Here is a 16,873-nt window from a genome sequence, read left to right on the forward strand (position 1 = left end):
AGACCGTTTTGACATCTTAGTTGAGGGCATTGAGACCATCTATGTGTTTAGTTAGTCTTTAAGATGCTGCTAGACTATTCGGTTTTTATGTTTTTCCAAAAAAAGTGTGTAAATGTAAAATAATGGTTAAAATCATACTTTGCTTTAAAGGCCCAGTTTGAAAGTCCCACCTACATTCAAACTAAACACGTAGATGGTATCATGAGCTTTCGATTGGACACTTGCAATGAGAGCAAACAGTCCCTCATCCCTGAGGGTCCACTAACTGTAAAAGCATTCTTGCTACTGCTGTGGTTATGCAAAGAACATCTTGACTCCAGTCTGAAGAGCATCCCTTTTGAACTCCTCTCTCCGTACCTGAAAGATTCAAGGACAATGCTATGCTCACTGGGAATTTGTGCTGGCAATGAAAAGATGCTTTAGCACATCTCAGAATGCATTGTTTGTTCCAGACAATGCACTGCCCCCCACTCCAGACTTTTTCCTAGACCTTCTGAGCCTTTGAGGAGCTCAAACCTTTAAAAAGGGACCATCCCCTTCTTACAATCTACACCTCCCTTTAAGACCGTTTTGACACCTTAGTTGAGGGCACTGAGACCTTTTGCTGTACAACTCTACTATCTTGCTCTGCTTTTTGGAGACAGACTATCCCACTTCTTGTCCTTGGGAGCAGTCAAACTGGTTCCAGGGAGGAAACTAGCTTACATACACTAGATGTCAGGAGGGTATTTGGCTTCATCCTTGATTAGGACTAAAACTTTCAATGTCTCTCCCAGCCTATTTGTATCTTTTAAGGAACAAACAAAGGAACAGCCCATTTCTATGCTGAGACAGTCTCTGGTTGCATATTAATATGCTATGATTCTGCCAGGGTACAATTACCTCAGTGACAGCACACTCCATTAGGGCTCACTCAACATCTATAGCCCTCTGAAGGATGTATGCATTGCAGAAATCTGTCAGACTGCAACTTGGTCCTTCATCTGTGTGTTTGCCAGGCATTGTGCTGTCTTTATCTGGTTCCAGAGCTGATGCATTGTTTGATGACAGAGTCCTCTGAACTGTCTTAGACCTTCTTCCTCAGCACCCACAATAAAGTTATTGTTTGGGAGTCTCCTACAGCGGAGCACCTGCAAGGACATATACTCAAAATATAAGAGGTTTCTCACCTGTACAGTAACTTGAGTTCTTAGAGGGGTTTTGCCCTTATGAGTGGTCCAGCTCCTGTTGTCCTCCCCACTGTTGTGGAGTCTCCGGCTTTGCAGTTAAGAAGGTACTGAATGGTATTGTCCGCACTTCCCTATACATGCTGATAGGAAAGCATTAGGAGCTGCTCTCTGCAGGTGTGGACCCTTGAACACTGTTTTACGGTCTCCAGTCAAGAGCACAAGTCTGTACAGTGGAGCCGTTACTGTACAGCTAAGTAACATCTCCTTTTTCATATACAGACTGAAAGGGAGAATGCAGCTTGGTATTTTGTGAGGCATCATTGAAAGCCTGCTTAGCGGCAGTTCCTAGCTCAATTGGAGGGCATTAAATACTCCTCCTTTATTAGGTTTCCTTCAATACAAACCAAACTGACTGTCCATCAGATTAGCCTCTACAACCAATTTTGGAAAGATAGTTGGATGTCTTAATGGAGGGGAAATATATTTTCCAGCTGGCTTGTGGAGAACATTGGTTATAAACTGTAATTTGCTTAATCAACAGCTTCCTAAGTATAATGGGCTAGAAACAGGGAAGGACAGGAGACAGCGAAAGTACTATCTCTGGGAAGCTGGCAGCCTGGCTGGTTCATCTGCCAGGCTTACAGTGGACAAGAGTCTCTGCTTTTCAGTTACAAGTTTATTTCTATTTTGAAAGCAAAGGATCCTCTGAATCTTAAAGATGTAAATCTTTTCAGAGACAACGTGCTTTAGCTTGATTTATTTCTTGAGATATAACTAGTTTCCTCTCTGGGTGTTTTTGTAACAGCAATCGAGTAACTGGAATCTATGAGCTGAGTTTATGCAAAATGGCAGACACAGGAAGCCCAGGTAAGCAGGAGCCACATGTTCATTCAAATATAGGTGTATGTATGAGTTCATAAGAGTGGGTTATGGCAGATGGCAAACTGCAGAGAATTGATCTGTGTGGACAAGAGGGAATAAATTGCTCCTCTATGGTGCAGATATGCTTTCATAGCTCAGGAGCAAACAGCACTATCTTGTGGAAACCTTAAACCACCTCTTCTCTGATTTTTAGATCTATATTCAGGGAACTGTCCATCTCTGCATCCTTAAATTCAGACATTTTAAACTCCCTTACGCTTTATCTCTAAGTGTCATAAGAAATTGAGCAATGTAGTTGAATCACAGTACAAGTCCTATGGAGCTGCTTATCTCTACAGGAGTCCTGTCATCCTGTCTGTAGGATGTCACACAGAGACTTGACTCTGTTTATCCATATCCCTGAATGCTGGGAATACCCTCATCTCTCCAGGCTCAATCTGTTGTTCAGACACTTCGAGCTCTGCTCAGTTGGCTTCTGTGAGAAATGGAGTGAATTTTTTTTAACACTAATGATAGAAATGCCCAAGATAATCCTAACCAAAAGGAAGAAGAAAGCTGTAAGGACACTTCCATTGGGAATTAATATGGTGTAAAAACAGCCTGACCGCATTGGTTCTCCTGTAAATTGGGGCCAAATATGTAGACAGCACAGATGACCTAGTTGAATGAGGACAGCTCCAGTTAAGAGGCAGTGTGTCAAGTTCCAGGAAAGAAAGGCACCTTAGATAACTCCTTCAAATTAGTGAAGTTGAGACTTGGGGAAGCATGTCATGGAGTGAGGGGAAATTTTCCATGATTTTTTTTCCTTCTACCCTTTACTAAGGATTGAATTTCAGAGCTTGCAAATACCTGATTCAGGCTAAATGGCTGTCAATGATTGTCTGGCATTGGGGGAAAATGCACTTAACTGTTTCTTTTGAATTGGACTGAACATGGTTCAGGCAATTATGAAGGTCAAGGAAAAAAAATATTGCTGATCTACAGCAGAGGCTGGAACTAAAATAATTCCATCCTCTTCCTCCAACCCCGGCCTGACGTGTGTGTGACTGAAGAAGGCATTGCTGCTGATGTAATCCTGATTATTTCACCTACTCTGAATTGAGTTGAGGGTGGGGGTTCCCTGCCAGTTACTGTACATTAAATCTTTTCCCATTCTGCTGTTCTTAAACTGGACTACTCTACTTGACTCCTCAGGAATGCAGAGGAGGAGGAGGAAAGTGCTGGATACTTCTGTGGCATATGTCCGTGGGGAAGAGAACCTGGCAGGCTGGAGGCCCCGTGGTGACAGCCTCATTCTAGAGCATCAGTGGGAACTGGAGAAGCTGGAACAGCTGCATGAGGTACACAAAGGGAAAAAGGGGGAAAGAGCAAGACAAAACTACATCTTCCAGCAGCCTTTTATGCTGATTGTAACTTGCAAATTGGGAGGGCCTCACAAGGACATTTGTTGTTAGCATTTTCAGCAAGATTAAACCTTGGGTAGCGACCCCACTAGATGGGTACAGAGAAGCTGTTCATGCTGGTGAAAACAGCATCACCTCTCCATGCATTCAGCAAAAGCAGTGATTAACTCTTCGGTAGTCTTGCCAGTTATGTCTGTTCCTGGATCTCATGAGACTATGGGAGATATCCCGTTGAGTGAGAGGGGGATTCCTGTGCTCTTGACAATGAGTTAATATTGAATTCTGTTGATTCTCAGGTGGAAAAGACTCGGCATTTCTTGCTACTACTTGAGAAACTTGGCGACAGCATCCCCAAATCCTTGAGTGACTCACTGTCCCCCAGTCTGAGCAGTGGGACCCTCAGCACCTCGACCAGCATCTCCTCCCAAATTTCCACTACCACTTTTGAGAGTGCTGTCACACCCAGTGAAAGCAGCGGCTATGACTCTGCAGACATCGAGAGCCTGGTGGATAGGGAGAAAGAGCTTGCCACCAAGGTACTGGCTGCCCAGAGAACAGAACAGGTTCAGGTTGTGACACTCAAGATGCAGTAAAGATGTTATAACAAGAAACAGTTGAAATATCTAGGGCTTGATAACTCAGGGATCTACACAAGCTTTTCACCTACCTGACTTGGGAACTACAGGAAAGATGAGATAGAAATGACACACAGATCCAACTGGGGCAAATTACAAGGTGGGGGAAGAGGAACAATGAGCTGATCTGCTCTTGTTTTTTAGTTGGTACCTTTTTGGTTTTAATCATTAGATATATGAAATCCTTCTACTAGGGATGTGAAAAGTTAGCCAGTGGGAGCTGGAGCAGCTCCGTGCCCACCACAGTCAGGAAGCTGTTTCAGCCCTGTGGAGCCCATTGGACAGGGGAGCTCCAACCCAGCAAGAGGGGGGAAGGAGGGCACCACAGGCAGAGGTTGCTCCAGCCTGATTCGAGCAGCCCCTGCCTGTGGTGGGCCTGGGGGTGTGTAGAGGGAGGTGCTCCAGCCTAGCTGGGCTGGAGCATGTCTCTTCCACCTACCTCCCCTTTGATTTGTTAACCAGTTAAGCACCATGTTTTGTCAGTTAACCAATTAAACAGGATTTTAATCCCTACCTTCTACTAGGTCATCCTCCGTTTAGGGGATATCTGGCTTACAAGGAGATTTTAGGAACTAGAAACTAGTCTTCTGTCCTTTTCTTTCTTTTTTTCTGTACTCATTCCCCTCGTATTATGTGGCAAATATGCTCTGTCACATACAGAGCCTTGTTTAAACAAGCTGCATAACCAAAATTTTCTGTTCTCTCAAATCTGCCAGTAGGTGTCTCCAATCCGTAAAATTAAGAGATGACTTGGGTGTTGCACTGATAGTGACATACCCAACCCCCCTTCCCTTACTGCTCCTGCCAATAGAAGTGTTGGGTAGTGTAATCACAGGAAATATATTGACTGACATCCATTCTTCTTGTTGGTACCATTACACTGTCTTGGACAGTCTGTACTTCACTAATTCTTGATTGGCTTTTGATTACCTGTTGTGTAATTGGGATCACCTGTTATGTTTTGTTTTATTTCAGTGCCTGCAGCTTCTTACCCACACTTTCAACCGTGACTATAACCAGGTGTACAACAGCATCAGTGATTGTAAGGTAAGAAGCTTTCTGTATTTGCTGTGACAGCAGTCAAACAAGCATTAATCCTGTCTGTTTTTCCCTGCAGTACCTTTTCTGCCCCTTGTTTGATATGCTGGAGTCTTAAGACCCTAAATATTCTCTAAGTTTTAGGTACTGTGTATTTAAAGGCTGCCTATTTCAGTGTTCCCTGTAAACTGAGCACTTAGGCGGCTGCCCAGGAGAGATTCTAGTGCTGCCCAGCTGATTAGCAGAGCACTGGCAGCATATGTTTCTGTTGGTAGTGCACATGACAAAATGTATTCCACACATAGATGAAAAAAATTAGAGGGAATGTTGGCCTATTTCGGTAAAGATTTCATGCCATTAAGTTCACAAGGGATTGGAGTTATAGCTGAATATGATACGATCTACGTTAGACTCAAGCCATTTTATTTAACTTCAGTCTATTGGGGTGGTGTTCAATGGCTCTCTCTGCCCCCAGTTTCCAAAGCTTATGGAAAACAATTTGAGTGGTGCAGTTAAAGCCTTTTCTGGGCTTACCACTAATGCTCCAGCCTAAATAATAGTTCACATTCTGGCATATGGAGTGTTCATCATGTTCCTTGGTTTCCCAGCAACAAAGGATAAACTGAACAACTCGTTTGAGAACTTAGACTTTAGACACAAATGACCATAAAGAAATTAATTGGATGTTACAAAACTGACCACCCCGTGTTGCATTAAGGGATTCTGTATGCAGATCATCAGATGTCTACCATATTGTCAGAGAGTGCCCAGAGAAGTGCTACCATATCTGTTTCAGACAAGGCGATTTCTATAAAGAGGGATTGGTTGCAAAAGCATGGATGTTGTGGTGTTTATCTAATAGAGTAATTAGTATTTGTAGAAATACTCTTCTGAGCGCTCAGCTCTTAATTCTAGATACTCAAATGCAGTGTAATCCTATTAAGGTGACAGGTACCGACTACAAAAATCTCATTCTGCACTATTTTGTGTGTTCCTGTAGCTGTCTGATATCTCTCCAATTGGGCGGGACCCATCAGTGTCCAGTTTCAGCAGTGCCACACTCACACCTTCTTCTACTTGTCCCTCTCTGGCAGATTCAAGATGCAATTCAGTGGATCAGAAGTAAGTAGAGATGGGGGAGGAACAAACCAGATCTTAAACAAATCATCTCTTTCCTAACTATGCTTCCTTATTCTCTCTCTTGCTCTCTTCTATGAATGTACTGTCTTCATCTTTTTTTCTCATCATAAAGAGGCAGTAATGTGAAATGACTGTGTGTTATGAACACCCCTGCATCTTTAGCATGTAAAACCTCCTGTAGTTCAGAACCGATCCTGATAGGTCAATTTGGCGAGTGATCTCTATTGCTTGGTTTCTCATAGTTATGAAGGATGTATTAGATAAAACTGGAAATCACTTCTCATTGAAGGACCATTCGGTGTTTTCTTTGCTCCTTCGTCCTCAGAGTAGTGCTGACCAGAAAGTGCACTCCTAATATCTGCCCAGCTATAATCTGGGCACAGCTGTTCAATGTTGTAGACAGTGTTTGGAGAGAGATGCAAGGAAGAAACTGTTTGAAGCAACCTACGGGTGGGTTCTGTGTTCTGAGTTGGAGCCTCAGGCTCGTGGTAAGAGTTTTGGAAGTTTGTACAAAAGGCTTTCAATGGCCATGGCATATAATCATTCTGAAACAGGTGGATCAGGCTCATGGCAGAACAGAAGACTGTCTTATGGGAAAAGACAGGCTTCAGAAATACTTTCAGTACTGCTGTCACAACCAGGTGCTTTCTAGTGATTGCTTTTCTCCTTCATTTTTAAAAGGACTCCAGAAGCAAATTCCCGTGCCTCCAGCCCCTGTCCAGAGTTGGAACAATTCCAGCTGGTTCCAATAGTCGAAACCTCCTTCCTGGCCAGAGCTGGAAAGAATGAATTTCTGAACCTTGTTCCAGATATTGAGGAAATCAGACCTGGGTAAGTCAACTGCTGCAGTCAGAGACTTTCCTGTGCTCTTTAAAACAGGGGCTTCTTGGGTTTCCAGTTTGCCCTGCCTCATTTTAAGAAGACAACCACAGCAGCTACCAAGGTTTCTCCTGGCAGCACTGAAGCAGAAGCTTGTGAGATGCTTAGAAGCTACTAGCAGCATAGAGGGAGAGCTGTGTCCATAGTGCTCAGTCCTTCAAATGCTTCATGTAGTGAACTAGTTTGGCTGTAGAGTCTGACCTGTATCCATATTACTGAAGCATAGCTCTCTTTGCATCACTGGTCCTGCGTGCACAGCTAGGTGTCCTTTTGCAAGGGGGAGATGGGGTTAAGCTTTCCGCTGAAGAAACTGCCATTGGCTAGAGTGGGAGTCGGGACTTGTAGGAACAGAGCAGTGGGCCTACAGCCTTATTGCCATTTCACTCTGTTACTGGGCCATTCTAGCACTGACTGGGTCACTTTTTCTTTCTTGGATCAGTACATTTCCCCTTTGTTTCTTCAGCTCTGTGGTCTCAAAGAAGGGGTACCTCCACTTCAAGGAACCACTCTCCAGCTCTTGGGCTAAGCACTTCGTGATAGTCCGTCGTCCGTACGTCTTTATTTACAACAGTGACAAAGATCCTGTGGAGAGGGGGATCATAAACCTGTCCACAGCTCAGGTGGAGTACAGTGAGGATCAGCAGGCAATGGTGAAGGTCAGTCAAAGTGCCTGGGAACTTCAGTCCTTTGTTTAGTCACAGAACAGGAGCTGAATGCTGATGTAAGCTTGCTCCATGCTGCCCTGCCAATCTGGCTGATTTCTGATCCGGATAATCACCTCTAGGATTCAGTGAGGTCCATCTCAATAGTAGTTCAGCCATTAGTGCTCCTGCTGTAGCTGCCAACAACGCTTCCATTTAGCACAGTGGTGGTGCAGGGAGCTGCACTGAGACTATCAGTCACCACCTGTCTGGGCAGGATTCAGACTAAGAGGTTTAAGGCTGTGTCCCTTTCCCAGTCCCCTGATTTCTCTAGTCCCTTACATGCATATTATATTGACTACTCTAAACTGATTTACTGCAGCAGCTTTATTTGCATTATTGTAGCACTAAGATGCCAAGACTTAGACCCCACTGTGTTAGGTGCTGTGTATACGCACAACAAAAAGACTATCCTTGCTCCAAAGATATTGCCAAAGAATCTGGGTTCACGAGTATTTCTGAATATGCTCTTGTTCCCAGCCTTGGGGCTGAGCAATATACTGAGCACACTTAATGCAACCTGGAGGAAAGAAAATAGGTCCTGTCGGTTGTCTGAAAACCTCCCAGGAAACTCCTGCTGGGAATGGCATGTTCCTATGGCAATGAAGGGGTTAGCCCAATGTGTATCTAGTCTCTGCACCGACAAGCTTGGTTACCTGAGTGAGAACTGTCTTTTTAAATATTTCAGACACCCAACACCTTTGCTGTGTGCACAAAGCACCGTGGGGTCCTGCTCCAGGCCATCAATGACAAAGATATGAACGACTGGTTATACGCCTTCAACCCTCTTCTTGCCGGCACAATACGGTAAGAGGCAGCCCCTGAGTGAGCAGACACTGCAGAGCAGAGATGTAGTTAGTGAGATGTGAGCAGGCAGCCTGTCACATTGTTTTGCATATTTGCTCTGAGGAGATGGGGGAACAATTCTACTGAGCACTCAGTCTACTGGTGTGGAAAAAAGCCAGCCCTAAAGCCTAGAAAGTGCAGTGGATGCTATCTGGTAAGAAACTGGTGAGCAGACAAATTGAATTTAAATATACCCACAATGCTGCGTATAGCGTGGTCATGAAGAGCTTAAAATGGCCTTTGATCTCCTGAACTTTCCACCACTCACTGCTGGTAGAACCCTCCCCCTTGCTGGTTTTCTCCCAGAGTCCCTGTATTCTAGCCCATGTCAAAAGTGCCTTGTCAGCTGGGCTACAGACTCTCCCTTAAAGGCACAATAACACAATATTTTAAAAAAACTCAGTTCCCATTTTACTGAAGTGTTCATTGAAAACCCAACTGTACTGTGTAGAGAGAGAGGAGTTCTTAAACTACAGTTCCTACCTGATCCTGTCTCCCTCACAAAGACTTTGAGGAAGCAAGTACAGTTTCTAAGTTATCGCTTTTTTTAAACTTCTGTTTAAAAAAAAAAAAAGCAAAATCCCATCAGAGTGGGGCAGACAAGAAACAAAAGACCGAAAGGGAGAGAGGAAAAGTGAGGCTCAGAATGTAATGCCAAACTAGCTAATCCTTTTTTCTTTGTTTTGTGCAGGTCAAAACTGGCCCGAAGACGCACAGGTCTGCTGAAGTACTGAGTCTCTGTAACGTTCTCATCTGTTCTAACTCGCCTTCTGATAGATAAAGTGTTACCTCTCATTTCTCTTTGTGATTCTTGATGGTTTCTCTTGTATGTAATCCTGTGGCTAACTTCCCCTCCCTCTCCACCTTCTTCAGCACTTTTTCTAGCTATTCTAACACTACCCTTTTAATTTTTCAAATGTGTTGAGAATCCTATTAGCATGTGGCCAAAACAAAAGGAAAAAAACAAAAAAAAAAATCCAGTGAATATCACACAACTTCAAAAAGAAAAGTGGTTTTTTTTTTTGTTTTTTCCTTAAGACTATTGGTTTCCCATTCCAGCTGACTCTCTTTGGTGTCTGTACCACTGTCCTCAATGTTATCTGTCTGAAATGCTTTTTCATTTTCCTTTATTTTGTGACTTTGCAGTAACCACAATGCTGCCCTCAGGACAAGATTCTTACACTAGGGAAATATGGTTCCTTCTAAGTGTCTAAACATAGCATTACCAAGACAGAAGCTGTCACTACTCTCAAGGCTTTCTTAGTCTTGCCTGTCATGTAACATCCCCACTCACCCCTGTGAGAGGTGACCTGTAAGATACCTTAACCTATCCAGGTTGGACTTGAATCTCAGAACCCAGATATCCAGGAATTTGAATTAATTTTGGAGATCGAGGAGGAGTTGATGTTGAGCAGTTCAGAGCAAGGTCTTTTATTGTCTAGATTGAGGGGAGGAGAACAGGAGCAGAGCATAAGTGATGTAGCAGTAGCCTGGAAGAAACTGCCCTGTGAGCTTTTGCCATAGGGGTCTACATTGGCACTTAAAAATAAAAAAAGCCCCTCCCCCCAATTAGCACTTCTCTGCCCCTGTTTTGAGCTGAGGAGGTGGAGTTTTTGGTAACTGTGTGCAGCCAATGTGGCCATGTCCCTCCTGGTTGGGAAAGGAGGTTGTCACTGCATTGGATGCAAATGCTGAAATTTGAAGGGTTCAGCCTTTTCTGATGCTTATGAAGGAAAGTGTGAAGTATTAAAATCCCTGCGTGGTAGTTCTCTTGAGCATATACAGGAATTAACCAGAAGGGTAGGGAGATGCTTCCCTTTACTCTTTGGTCTTGAAAGTTACTGTAGTCATGACTTATCCCTTCCCTGTTTGACTAAAAGAGAAACCAGGATGGCCTGGAAAGCTACTCTGAAAAATGCATCTGGCCTGCACTCTTGGAGTACCTCTGAAATGAGGGCCTCCCACCTTATGGGTACTATCCTCCTTTCTCCAATTCAAACAACATTCAGTCTGATGAAATAGCCTCTCTCCACTCTCTCCTTTTAAAAACTTAGTGGTGGCAGCACTTCCCAGCCACTGCATGCTCCAGGATGGGAGGAAGCTTTGGCTTCTCTTTGGTGGGGGGGGGGGGGGGGGGGGAGAGTCACATTGCTGTTTGTATGTCACCACCACCTTTCTCCTCCTCCTTTTCTTCAGCTGCCTCCAATTTAAATTCTGTGGATAGGAAGAGAGACCAAGCAGACTCTTAATCCTGGTCACCAGTGTCTAACAAGTGCCTGTTGTAAGATCCCCTGGACAGTGGCAGCTATTGCTAATTTGATATAGGGTCTCTTAGACAAACCTCAAAATCCCTGCCCTCCCGCTCCTTCAGCTCTTCCTCCAAAGACACAGTGAGTTTCCTTTCTCTGGGAGATGAATTTCCAGCTTAGGTTTCTTGGTGGCTGAAGAGGAGTTTTTTAGCATCCATTAAAACCCCTTCATTATATTTTAGCAGCTCCTAGAGGGTGGGGATGTACAGAGTACTCATGAAATTTTGGCCCGTGGAAGTGGCAAGAGGGGTTTATTTCACTAGCCTACACATATGCACAAAACTCTGATCACTCCACCTCCGGAAGGTAGTTTTCATTCAGATCACTCCTTGTCACTTAATCGTGCCACCCGCTGGAGTTTCTGTGGCCAAATGCCTGAGGGATTCTCAATAGAGCAACTTCATACCAGCTTCATGCACTGCTTTGTTTAAGCTGCAAAGCGCAATGCATAATGAGACCTCCTAAAAGCTTAGTTAAAAAAGGAGCAGGAAGATGAAGACTGATGCTTGCTAGGACATGTCTTTATACCTTACATGAGCGTGATCTAAACAGTGAGCTCTCACCCTTCTTTTGTGTTCCCCTAACACTTTCCAGAACAGGAATCTGCAGTGGGGTCTTAGGGCCCAAGAGCATCACACAGAAAGCATTTGTTTGCATTTGTTTATAGCATTTTGTTCTTTAATTGTGTGACCTTAACACAGTGATGTACTTTGTTATGTAACAAACACAATATGCACTTCCAGTGTGTGCAGAAACCAAGACTGCTAGTACAGGAAGAGGGTTCCCTGAGCTGGAGCTAAGCAGATTTCAGGACTATTCTAAGAATGAACTATAGGTTAATTGTAAGCACTAAGTCACAGCTGCTGCTGCCGCTGCCATTGGTAATAAAGATGGGACCTGTTTGAGAACTGGAGGCGATTAGATGGTGGTATTATGTAACGCACTGAGAACTTTTTTTTTTTTTTTTTTTTAACTAGAACAAAACTAGTTTGCAAAGTCTTTGCTTTGGATAGGTCAGAAGCTAAAAAAAAGAAAAGCTACACTGTATTATAAATATAGGTATTACATGTAAACATGTCTAAAGGACCCTCCTTAGGAAACGGGGGTGGCAGATGGTTGTCTTATTACTACAGAACTGGAAATGTTACAAAGGTTTCATAAATGTCATTCTCCTGTGTTTGAGGACTGCAGGCAACTTCTGGTGGCCTGATCTGTATGTGGATCAAAGGTTGTTGGAAGTGTAAAATTCTATTTTTAAGTTTCTACATTTTGTAAGGTCCCATAATGTAAAAACATTCAATGTCTCTCTTACATCACACTGGCAGGTAGTACTGCCCCTGCTGAACTCTACCAAACAGGAGTCACCAATGAGAGAGACTAGGAAATTGAGCTGTGTTCTGGAATGGCAGTGTTCCTTGGCTCTTAAAAGTTGGAAGCAGATTTTTTTTTAAATGAATAGAAATTCATATTTTTGTACAGGCTTCCTGATTTAGCTCAAAGAGTTTAACATGGAAAAAAAAATAGATGAGGCAGGGAAAACTGTCACCCCTCCTGAATTTTAAAAATACAAAAGAGCTATTATAGTGATTTGCCTGCATGCAGCCAGCCCTGGAGTCAGTCAGCTCTTGGGACTTGCTGCTGAGAACCGGGCACCATGTCAAGGGCCAGCCAACCTTCTGAACATGGGTGCGGATCCTAAAGGATGTCCTGTGGAGGAAGATTCAGACATATCTCCAGTTTGGGTTTTTAACTTAAATAAGGGAAGAAATTACCCAAAGGCCAGTGAAAATATGACACTAATGTTTAAGTTCCACAAGCCATTTTATTTTTACAAGAATTGGTACTGTATTTTAGAGATGCACTTTAAGATTTTTTTAAACAGAATCCTTCATTTTGGGATGCAGAAGGGAAGGGAGAGGATTTCCAAATCATTGGGAAGGTTTGTCATAGCCATGCTGAAAATCCTTACTACTTGTTCAGTGAGGTGTTTTCAAAGCAAAGACTTTACTTTCTGCTGCTTGATATCTAATTTACAGGGATATTTAATTTTATGTAATGTATATTTATACATCTGTAATTAATTGCACATTCGATAAGGAAGAGAGCATTATCCTGGATATAGAACCTGCTGCTACTCAGCAACTAATACTGCCTATGCATCACTCTGGTACTTATGCAGCATCAGTTTGTGTTAGTTGTATTATTTTCATTTTTTTCCTTTTGTTAAAGATGCAGTTGTTAGTTGCTACATAAATGAAGGATACTAATGCTGCTGCTCCTGGAAGGTTTGCAGAATGTATTTAAATGGGACTCTAACTTGTGTGTGTTGCATCTCTCCATTGTGGCTAATTACCCTGTCTGTGGTCTGAACTGTACTGTATGTAGCAGGAATGTATTAATTTTGTGCTTCCTTGTTAAACAGAAACATCAGCTGTTTGAGACCAGAAATGAGAGATTTTTGTTCAGAAGGCCATTTATGTATTGGAGCCCAAAAATAGTCTAACACTAAACAAGTTCCTTAACCTTGTGTCAATATTAATTTTAAATTTGTTTCAAGCAGTGAGAGAAGCTGTGCACTCATACTCGTTGGTCTTGAAGGATTATAGCTCCTCTGTTTTAAATGTTGCCAAATTAATGGCCTACCTGAGGTACTGAGCTACCCCTAGAGCTCCTGTTCAAACCAAGTGGTGGGAACTGGGGAGTTTAGGTTGCTCAGCACTTCTCAGGATGGGGTCTTAATTTCACTTTGCTTGTTCAGAGCCGCATACTCCATATGTAGTCTGTGAATCTTGACTATAGACATTAGAAATGCTGTCGCACTGAAATATCTGTTTAACCATTGTTTCCATCTCCCTATTAAAGTCCTCTACACATGGTAGACACTATAGCATAAGTAGCCTTCTTGAACAAATCTCTGCAGACTGAGCTCATCCCAGCAAAGGAGTGCATCAGCAACACTGTACATTATTAATTTCAGATTTTCATTCTCATGTTTTATTTTGTAAATATATCTGAGGTTTGGAGCTTGAGTATACAGAATGTAAATATAGTTCATGTATTTGTACTAATTCTGATCCATTTGCTGTATAGCCTTAGGTGTGCAATGCAGATATCTAACTGTGTATGGTAACCTTGCACCACTGGAACTGTTAGTGAACGAGGTGAAACAATAAAGGTACAAAGAGTGCATTAGCAGGCATGGTGTGTGCTGCTTTTTTTTCCACTTCCTATTTTTTTACTGTAAGTTTCTTGGCTTGATCCCAGAGAGTTGTTGAGCTCTGATCTGAACAAGCCCACTCAAGGAATACAGAGCTGCCGGGTGGCAGTTCTACTTATTCACCCACTTTCAGTGTACAAGTTGCTAACCATAATAGACCGGGTGGCTATCACAGGTGACCAAGAGCTCCTTAAAGATGTCACTGAAATTTGACACTAAGGTACATACACTACCAGCTATGTTGAACATGTCTGCAGTGTATAAAATTCCCCACAGCTCAATCTTAGAATCATAGAATACTAGGACTGAAAGGGACCTTGTGAGGTCATAGAGTCCAGTCCCCTACCCTCATGGCAGGACCCAGTACTGTCTAAATAATCTCTAATATACATTTACCTAACCTATTGTTAAATATCTCCAGAGATGGAGATTCCACAGCCTCCCTAGGCAATTTATTCCAGTGTTTAACCACCCTGACAGTTGGGAACTTTTTCCTAATGTCCAGCCTAAACTTCCCTTATTGCAGTTTAAACCCATTGCTGCTTGTTCTATCCTGAGAAGCCAAGAACATTTTTTTCCCTCTTCTCCTTGTGACACCCTTTTAGATACCTGAAAACGGCTATCATGTCCCCTCTCAATCTTCTCTTTTCCAAACTGAACAAGCCCAATTCTTTCAGTCTTCCTTCATAGGTCATGTTCACTAGACCTTTAATCATTCTTGTTGCTCTTCTCTGGACCTTCTCCAATTTCTCCATATCTTTCTTGAAGTGCGGTGCCCAGAACTGGACACAATACTCCAACTTGAGGCCTAATCAGTACAGAGTAGAGCAGAAGAATGACTTGTGTCTTGCTCACAACACACCTGTTAATGCATCCTAGAATCATGTTTGCTTTTTTTGCTAGAGTGTCACACTGTTAACTCGTATTTAGTTTGTGGTCTACTATAACCCCTAGATCCCTTTCTGCCATATGCCTTCCTGGACAGTTGCTTCCCATTCTGTATGTGTGAAACTGATTGTTTCTTCCTAAGTGGAGCACTTTGCATTTGTCCTTATTAAACTTCATCCTGTTTATCTCAGACCATTTCTTCAATTTGTCCAGATAATTTTGAATTATGACCCTATCCTCCAAAGCAGTTGCAACCCCTCCCAGCTTGGTATCGTCTGCAAACTTAATAAACGTACTATCTATGCCAATATCTAAATCGTTGATAAAGATATTGAACAGAACGGTCCCAAAACAGACCCCTGTGGAATCCCACTTACTATACCTTTCCAGCAGGACTGTGAACCATTAATAACTATTCCCTGAGGATAGTTACCCAGTCAGTTATGCACCCACCTTTATAGTAGCCCCATCTAAATTGCACTTGCCAAGTTTATTTATAAGAATATCATGCGAGACCGTACCAAAGTCTAAGTATACCATGTCCTTCCTTATCCACAAGACTCTTTATCCTATCAAAGAAAGCTATCGCATTGATTTGATGTGATTTGTTCTTTACAAATCCATGCTGGCTGTTTCCTATCACATCATCCAAGTGTTTTCAGATGATTTCCTTAATTACTTTCTTCATTATCTTTCCTAGCTCAGAAGTTCAACTGACTGGTCTGTAGTTTCCTGGGTTATTGCCCTTATTATAGATGGGCACTATTTTTGCCCTTTTCCAGTCTTCTGGAATTTCCCATCTTCCATGATTTTTCCAAACATGATAGCAAAAGGCTCAGATACTTCCTCTATCAGCTCCTTAAGTATTCTAGGATGCATTTCATCAGTCTCTGGTGACTTGCAGACATCTAACAAGTGATTTTTAACTTGTTCTTTTTTTATTTCTTTTTCTAAATCTATCTCCTTCCCATTAGCATTCACTGTTAGGCATTCTTTCATCAGACTTCTCGGTGAAGTCCGAAACAAAGTCATTAAGCATCTCTGCCATTTCCAAGTTTCCTGTTTCTCCCTGCTCACTGAGCGGTGGGCCTACCCTGTCCTTGGTCTTCCTCTTACTTCTAATATATTTATAGAATGTCGTCTTGTTTCCCTTTATTCCTGTAGCTAGTTTGAGCTCATTTTGTGCCTTTGCCTTTCTAATCTTGCCCCTGAATTCCTGTATTGTTTGCCTATATTCATCCTTTGTAATTTGACCTAGTTTTCATTTTTTATAGGACTCCTTTTTTTTATTTTTAGATCATGCAGGATCTCCTGGTTAAGTCAAGGTGGTCTTTTGCCATATTTTCAATCTTTCCTACACAGCGGAATAGCTTGCTTTTGGGCCCTTAGTAATGCCCCTTTGAAAAACTGCCAACTCTCTTAAGTTGTTTTTCCCTGTCTTGCTGCCTATGGGACCTTCCTTACCTATCAACTCTGAGCTTACGAAAATCTGCCTTTCTGAAATCCATTGTCTCTGGCTGTTCTCCCTTCTACCGTTCCTTAGAAGTATAGCCCAATGTCTGAGAGTCTGTAAAGCTGAAATGCTGGCTGTTCCCTCTGGGCAGCCTGTGCTGCATGGGGAGTGCATGGCTCAAACAGCTGCTTACTCCCCTCCCGAGGCCTGGCTGAGTGGCACAGAAGTCAGCCAAGTGCCACGGTGGGAGGGAAAGAGGGGGGGCAGGATGGTGACATACAAGGCCGTGCACGGTGGGAGGGAAAGAGGGGGG

General features: G+C 42.8%; 1 protein-coding gene across 20 annotated transcripts in view; it reads left to right on the forward strand.

The window, feature by feature from the left end:
- KIF1B (kinesin family member 1B) overlaps nt 1-14,201 on the forward strand; it is a 167,234-nt gene extending 153,033 nt beyond the window's left edge. For all 20 annotated transcript variants that reach the window (XM_075906752.2, XM_075906758.2, XM_075906755.2 and 17 more), the window contains 9 exons: nt 1,975-2,036; nt 3,246-3,391; nt 3,751-3,990; nt 5,065-5,136; nt 6,128-6,249; nt 6,949-7,098; nt 7,610-7,802; nt 8,536-8,654; nt 9,385-14,201. In XM_075906752.2, coding sequence (XP_075762867.2) covers nt 1,975-2,036; nt 3,246-3,391; nt 3,751-3,990; nt 5,065-5,136; nt 6,128-6,249; nt 6,949-7,098; nt 7,610-7,802; nt 8,536-8,654; nt 9,385-9,427 — 1,147 coding nt within the window. In that variant the 3' untranslated portion in view covers nt 9,428-14,201. The remainder of the gene's footprint in view (nt 1-1,974; nt 2,037-3,245; nt 3,392-3,750; nt 3,991-5,064; nt 5,137-6,127; nt 6,250-6,948; nt 7,099-7,609; nt 7,803-8,535; nt 8,655-9,384) is intronic.
- Nucleotides 14,202-16,873: the final 2,672 nt, after the last annotated feature.

The sequence above is a fragment of the Pelodiscus sinensis genome, chromosome 24 (assembly GCF_052426305.1).
Source record: "Pelodiscus sinensis isolate ZL-2025 chromosome 24, ASM5242630v1, whole genome shotgun sequence".
NCBI classification, from domain to species: Eukaryota; Metazoa; Chordata; order Testudines; family Trionychidae; genus Pelodiscus; species Pelodiscus sinensis.